At 39.7% G+C, this 7,500-nt stretch overlaps 1 protein-coding gene across 5 annotated transcripts in view; it reads right to left on the bottom strand.

Annotated features, from left to right (window-relative positions):
- The window catches only part of stk11ip (serine/threonine kinase 11 interacting protein), a 68,785-nt gene that overhangs the window by 23,016 nt on the left and 38,269 nt on the right, over window positions 1–7,500 (bottom strand). For all 5 annotated transcript variants that reach the window (XR_008387382.1, XM_053638751.1, XM_053638750.1 and 2 more), the window contains exons 16-17: window positions 3,455–3,565; window positions 2,295–2,490 (exon numbers count right to left, since the gene is read on the bottom strand). Coding sequence is in view for 4 of the 5 variants with exons in the window: in XM_053638751.1 (XP_053494726.1) it covers window positions 2,295–2,490; window positions 3,455–3,565 (307 nt within the window). In the remaining variant the exon portion in view is untranslated. The remainder of the gene's footprint in view (window positions 1–2,294; window positions 2,491–3,454; window positions 3,566–7,500) is intronic.

The raw sequence follows: 7,500 nt of genomic DNA, 5'->3' as shown, positions 1-7,500 counted from the left end.
ACTTTACTGTTCACAAAGGCTGTGCATGAATTCCAGCACAATGCTTCAGTTTTAACTGTCAAAGAACGCGAGGTAAGATGTAAGTAGCAAAACATTTAATATTTGACAATTGTTTTACGATTGAGATATTAAACAACCGACAGTAATATCCAAGGGAAGCTACTACTCAACTTTTGTCGAATTTAGCAGCCTTGTTAAAGGAGGCGTTTGGTCTGGAGAAGGAGCCGGTTTTGGACCGGTCCCACTGGACCCTTCAGCCGAAGCTCAAGCCTGGTGAACAACCACGAGCTATTGTGTGCAGATTCCACTATCACAGTGACTGTGTTGACATTTTACGCCGTGCGAGAGAGATTAAAGTGAAGGATTTGACCATCTCCGTTTTCCCTGATTACACAGCCAAGACTGCCCGGGCCCAGGCCGCGTTTAACAAGGTTCGGCGTCAACTCCGTGATATTGAGGGCGCTCGCTATGGAATACTTCACCCAGCTCGGCTTCGCATTACATATAACGGTGTCCAGAAGGACTTTATTTCAGCGGAGGAAGCAGGAGACTATGTTAAACTCTTGATATCGGGGTGAACTGCATCACCTACACAGCGGAGTCTTTTTTGCTCTTCTTTTATTTTTATTTTTTGCACTCGGCCTTCCAGCTGTACAGAATTCGGATTCTTATTGAAGATATTGTTGTTGCATTACTCCACCTAGATTTTGTGGACTTGCTCCTCTTAAAATCTACTTCTGTATTAATGTGCTTCTCTGTTTTGATGCTCTGACCGGGTTAGAGTTTCTGTTTATTTACTTTTATTAGTGTTATCTCCTCGGCTTTACGTGCTACACTGTTATATTATTTGTTACAAGTCTTTAAAAGGTAAGGACATTATATTTATTATTGTGTGCAGACTGTTTATCAGACTTGGTAATTTTGTTGGTTAGTTCAGCTTACTCTCCGAGTTGTTTTCACATTGTGGACAACGTTCGGTTTTTGTAGGATACACTGCTGTCACATTTGTTTATGGAGACTTTGGGTGTGTGGGTGTTTGGAGGATTGTGAGAGTAAGCAGAACATGCCAATGCTTTGAAGGATGTAATGTTATTTAATTGCGAATCTGTTTTTAGAGGATTTAAACCTAACATGGTGAACAAATTATATTATAGAATTCAGGCAATTTTACTGGGGTTATCTTATACAGTGTAGCAAGTAATAATCTGGAAAGACCTTTGTAATATCACAGTCTAAAACTGGATTTAAAGAGAAGCAAATTAGTAAATGAATCACATGTAAATGAATCATACGTAAATGAATCACATGAAAATGTATCACTTGAATATGAATCTCATGAATATGAATCTCATGAAAATTAATCTCATGAAAATGAACCATATGAAAATGAATAAATAAATTAAAGACAACTTTTGTTGAATTTCGCTTTTTAATTGAAAATATATCATTTACGTGATTCATGTAATGTAATTCGGAATGGTCAACGTGACAAGACAAGAAACATTAACAGAGCCGTTTTCAGCATATTAGATATAAGATTAAGAATCAATGTGTGCATATTGTGAACTTGGTTACTTGGCTTTCCTGATAGCCTTTCAGTAAATTCACTTGTCAAAAAAAATGACTCATAAAACTCAAAGTGGGAGAGTCATCAACCTCAGACCTACATTAGAACATGAAAAATGTGTGGCTTCAATTTAAGTGTGTTTTTATGTTGTGGTTAGGCCAGAGTCATTTAGTCTATTAAAATAATCATACTATACAAATAGTTGTATTGCACTGCAATAAATTATAGTTCTTTAACTATTTTCCTTTACTCTTCTCTTTATTTATTCCTTCAATTTTATCTTTTTGACAAGGAAATTCTGATCTATCGTCTCATATTCATCTTTTGGTCTCAAACCCAAATGTCTTCAATGTATAGCAAAAACAATAGAATTGGCAACAAAACAGTTAAGAGAATAAGACACCTCAGGACAATATCTTCGCACTGCTTGTGAAGAAACATGTAGGTTAAAACCATACACTAATGTTGATGCTTTGAAGGATAAACATGGTCCCTGGAATGCATGGCAAGAACAGTGTACTCCCTACACCCCAGTCTATGAGAATGAGCAAGTACACAGTTGAGTGAGTCAAAGCAAAAGATCTTGTATTTTAATCTTTAAGACATTTCAGAACTGATTATGAATATCAGATTAATAGCAACATCAAGATGATATGATATCCAGTTTTGGCTCTAATGACCTGACTGTATGAACACCTCATAGATACTATTTTGCACTTCTTCTTACCAGCAATATGCGTCTTCTCTGCCTTGTATTGATATCCGTCATCTGGTTCAGATGAGGCCCTCATCAGATTTTTACATGGAGGCTGGAAAAATTCAGCTTGGCACTTTAGACACTGGAGCTGAACAGCTGCTGTTTTTTCATTTTCTGCCTGCTGCTCATTCTCCACTGCTACCTTAGAGAGCAACTCCAGCAGAACCTGAAAAGAGCAAAATAACAATAACAGTACCAGATTCTTTTGTCTATACTAAAATGCACCACTTTTGTTTTTTTTAAAAGTTTTGTGCAGAGTGATAACCTAGGGGATTTTTGAACACCGCATTCCCCATTTAAATGCCTTTTCTATTATAATAACCTCCAATCTTATGGGATAGATTTCCACTAGATTTTGGAATGTGGCTTTGTGGCATTGCCCACAAGAGCATTATAGAGGTCACAGTGATGTCAGGTGAAGTGGCCTGGGGCACAGACAGCATTCCAGTTAATCCCAAAGGTGTTCAGTGGGGTTTAGGTCAGGGCTCTGTGCAGGCCACTCAAGTTATTCAACTGCAACCTTGGCACACCACGTCCTCATGGACCTCACATTGAGCACAGCGGCATTGTAATGCTGCAACATGTTTGAGATAGGCCCTTTACTTCCACTAAAGGCAAATTGCAATGCTATTGCATACAGAGTCATCCTATACAATTATGTGCTTCTAACTTTGCTGCAACAGTTTGGGGAAGACCCACATATTTTGGCCACATAGTATATATTTTCCATCATTGCAGAGACTTGGCCTACTTGATCTTCACATTTTCCTTAAATGACCGGATAGGTTATGTAAATATAAAGCGCACTGCACTGACTCCACTGCATATAGGATTAAGCTGGGTTGCCAGATCATGTCTCACAAGTTGGGATATTCTTAATCCTATATTTTATTTTAAACTTTTGTTTTAAACCGGTCTGATATGCAGAATTTCTTGTTCTCAGTTTCCACAGACACATGACGTGTAAATCTAATCTCATTTACAAATGGGGATTACAGTGATATTGCATAACATTAATGAAATTGGATATACCAAGAACATGGTAATTTGTCAAAGGTGATTGATTGATTGAAAACTCTTGGATTGTCCTCCATAGTGTACACTGATGGATAAGCATGAAATAAAGTAACCTGCAAGGCTTCCTGAGGATCATCATCCAGCATGAGGTAGCGTCGTTTCTGTCTTTCGTGACTAATGTAGCTAAAGCGCAATTCTAGAGCTGGGTGAGAGCACTCCTTGCCCTAAGAGAGACATGGTCAGAGAAAAAGAGGGAAAGTGTGTTAAAGTTTATGTTATTATGATAATATTTTGACCTGGATATGATACCATATTATCAGCACTGAAATAATACCATAGGAGAAAAAAAAATCTTGGAATATTTCTGAAATCTTGGAAGAGAGACCTGCAAATGGAAAATTGTTTTGTGATAAGATTACAATCTTCACAAAATAACCTTGGGCCTCTGCTCTGGCCTAACCTGGCTGGCAGTATTGATTTTTTACTCACTTAGATGTGTTTGTTAGTTGGCTGTTGCTTCTATGAGCAGCAGGTTTTCTAACTTAACAGAATAAAGACTAAGCCAGTTATTCTGTGTATACAAGTCAATTCTAATTAAATCTCACTATGTTACAATGCAAAACAGATTGATTTTATTGAAGAACGTCATGGTTGCTGCCATGCTCGGTATAGCCAATTACATTTCCCTGATGAGAACAGGTGAAAACCCCTTCAAAGACTGAGATCTTGTCATGGTGAAGAGGCCCGTGTACTTCACTGTACCTCGAGCCTATGTCCCCAGGAGCTTGATGATCCCAGTAGGGTCACCCTTGGTGAACAGATCTGAGGGGAGGGGCCAGACAAACAGTCATCCTAATGGCCCCTATGAAAGATACATAAAAGACTAAGTGTACCCTGCCTGGATTAGGGTAACAAGTCTGGGGTTGTGTCCATAGGCGAGTGTCTGGTGACAGGTCCAACCACATAGCTCAGGTGGGCTCAGTGCACAATGGCAACACTGAATGATCACAAGATCACCACCTGCAAGATGAAGCGTGGGGATCATGTGAAATGTTAGTTAGGTAGCAGACATTCTACAGGGGGACTAAACCCAGGCAATGGTAACTGGCTTTGGAAATGTGAAATGTCACTTTTTTGGCTGTTAAAGAACCTGAGTTAGTATAAATGTGGTTAAAAAAAAAATAAAATAAATAAATAAATAAATGTTGGCTGGATCCAGCTGGCCATATATCCACACACAGTAAGGACTTCTTGCCTGGAGGTGGTATATCTCCTACTCTGCTTTTCCCACTGGAGTTAGGCCTCGGATGGAGGTGGGGATACTCACCAGTCCCAGGCCGAGGGTCTGGCATTTGGAGTTCTTCCTAATAGTCAAAAGGGTTGCCTCTAGGAGAGATTGAGTCTCACAAAGGAAAACTCTGTTGCTTGTGCATTGCCTCTGGCCTCCCTGATCTAAATCAAAGTGGTGAAATTGTTTTTGAAATAGTGGTTTGTAATAACAATTTTTCCAAACACAAGGTTGCTCACAGGTGTACTTAGTACCAGAGCATTTTGAGCCGAAGGCCAATGATCATGTGTGATTTAATCATGAGCCATATGTTCTGGACACTTAGGTAAGAGAGGGAAAGAGCTGTCAATTCATCACCACATGGTGCTTTGATGGATTTGTCTTACACAGTGCAGATTTAAATGGTAATGGCAGAAAAACCTTCAGGGTTGCATGGAAATGTTTTGCTCATATATCAGTAAGCAAAATATTTAACTCATAGCTCCAAATGAACTCCAGTGTACTGATTGAGGTTGGGGACATTGAGCCTGAATGGATAATGATCAAAGTCCTCAATCATGAAGCAAGACGCTGTGGCCAGAAGGCTGTCAGTGCCTGTCATGGTGGTAACCCTAGGATGCACTGGTGGACACCAACAGTGAGAGAAGCCATCAAGAATAAGAATATGACAACCCGAGAAATGGAGGGCTATCCTGAATCAACAGAGAGGTATAGGGGAGCTAGAAGGTTTGTAGAAAAGACAGCTGCAGAAGCTAAAATCTGGGAATGGGAGGAATATTGAGAGGCAAGGGAAAAATATATTTTCATGGTCCCAAAGATTTTCTGCCAAACAATTTGGTGCATCAGCAAGGGGGAGACAACACTGTGTACAATCTCTGCTAAGCAAGTGCCCTGTACTGGGGATACAGGAATTCACTAACCCAGGGAACATCCCTTCCTTACCAGAGGCAGTGTTAGCAATCTATTCAATTCAATTCAGTTTTATTTATAAAGCATTTTTAACAATAGACAATGTTACATAGCAGCTTTACAGATATCAGGATCATAGATACAGGTTTAGATTTACCACTAATACAGTTGCAATCAAAATTATTCAACCTCCATTGCCAATCAGGTTTATTGTCAAAATTTACAGACTTTCATCTGTTTGCAATGAACAAATCAAACAAAAGCAATTGAAATTGTTCAAAACAATGAATGCTTCAAGTGGTTTCCCCAATTTCAACTGAAAATGCAATTTCTAACGATTTATTTAAATTGCTTTTGTTTAATTTGTTCATTGCAAACTTTATCTTGCTGGAAGAGGCCACTGACATTAGGGAATATCGTTTCTAATAAGGGGTGTACTTGGTCTGTGGATGTTATTTTGACACGTACCACTTGCCTAAACATCTCTTCTGCAGGTATGCACCAACAGAAAAAAAAAAGTGATTCATCAGACCAGGCCACCTTCTTCCATTGCTCCATGGTCCAGTTCTGATGCTCACATGCCCATTGTAGGTGCTTTCGGCGATGGACAAGGGTCAGCATGAGCACTCTGACTGGTCTGTGGCTATGCAGCAAGCTGTAATACACAGTATGTTCCCACACCTTTCCATCATAGTCAGCATTAACTTTTTCAGCAATTTGTTGGATCAGACCAGATGGGATAGCCTTCGCTCCCCATGGGCATCAGTGAGCCACGGTCACTGGTTGTCCTTCCTTGAACCACTTTTGGTAGGTACTAACCACTGCATACTGGGAACACCCCACAAGACCTGCTATTTTGGAGAAGCTCTGGCACAATTGTCTAGCTATCACAATTTGGCCCTTGTTAAAGTCACGCAGATCCTTACATTTGCCCATTTTTCGTGATTCCAAAACATTAACTTCAAGAACTGATTGTTCACTTGCTGCCTAATATATCCCACCCCTTGACAAGTGCCATGGTAATGAGAATCAGTGTTTGAATATAAGTAACACTGTTTTTTTTTTTTTTCAATAAATATTTCTCCCAAATTCCAAATAAAAATAATGTCATAAAGAATTTATTTGCAGAAAATGACAACTTGTTAAAATAACAAAAATATGCTTTCAGACACCGAATAATGCAAATAAAACAAATAAATATTTGGTGGAATAACCCTGATTTTCTATCAAAGCTTTCATGTGTTTTGGCATGCTCTCTATCAGTCTTTCAAAATGCTGTTGGGTGACTTTATGCCATGCCTGGTGCAAAAATTCAAGCAGGTCAGCTTTGTTTGATGGCTTGTGACTATCCTTCTTCCTATTGATCACAGGTTTTCACTGGGGTTCAGGTCTGGAGACTGGGCTGCTCATGACATGGTCTTATGGATCTGGTGGTGTTCCATTCACACCTTGATTGACCTGGCTGTATGGAGCATTGTCCTGCAGGAAAAAACAATCCTCAGAGCTGGGGAGCACTGTCAGAGCATCATTCACAAAGACAAATCTGCCTGATTCTAGCCTTGCTGAAGCACCCCCAGATCATCATTTATCCTCCACCAAATTTCACAGTCGGTGTGAGACAATACAGCTTGTAGGCCTCTTCAGGTCTTCCGTCTAACCATTAGATGACCGGGTGTTGGGAAAAGCTGAAAATTGGACTCAGAGAAGATGACCTTACTCCTGTCCTTTAAGGTCCAATATTTATGGTCTTTTGCAAACTTCAGCCTCACTCTCCTTTGCTTCTCACTGATGAAGGGATTTTTTTCTTGCTCATTGACTTCACCCCAGCCACCATTTGCCATTATTTATGTGGGTCACTTGATGTCATCTTATGGTTGTTGAGTGACATTCGAAGGAGTTGGCAGTCATCCTGGTCAATGGAGAGTTATTTCTGCCCTCATTTCCTCATTAAATATGATTTGG

The sequence above is a fragment of the Ictalurus furcatus genome, chromosome 12 (assembly GCF_023375685.1).
Source record: "Ictalurus furcatus strain D&B chromosome 12, Billie_1.0, whole genome shotgun sequence".
In the NCBI taxonomy this organism is placed as follows: domain Eukaryota; kingdom Metazoa; phylum Chordata; class Actinopteri; order Siluriformes; family Ictaluridae; genus Ictalurus; species Ictalurus furcatus.
Note: the sequence above shows the minus strand (reverse complement) of the source record. Positions and strands in the feature narration are given on the sequence as shown.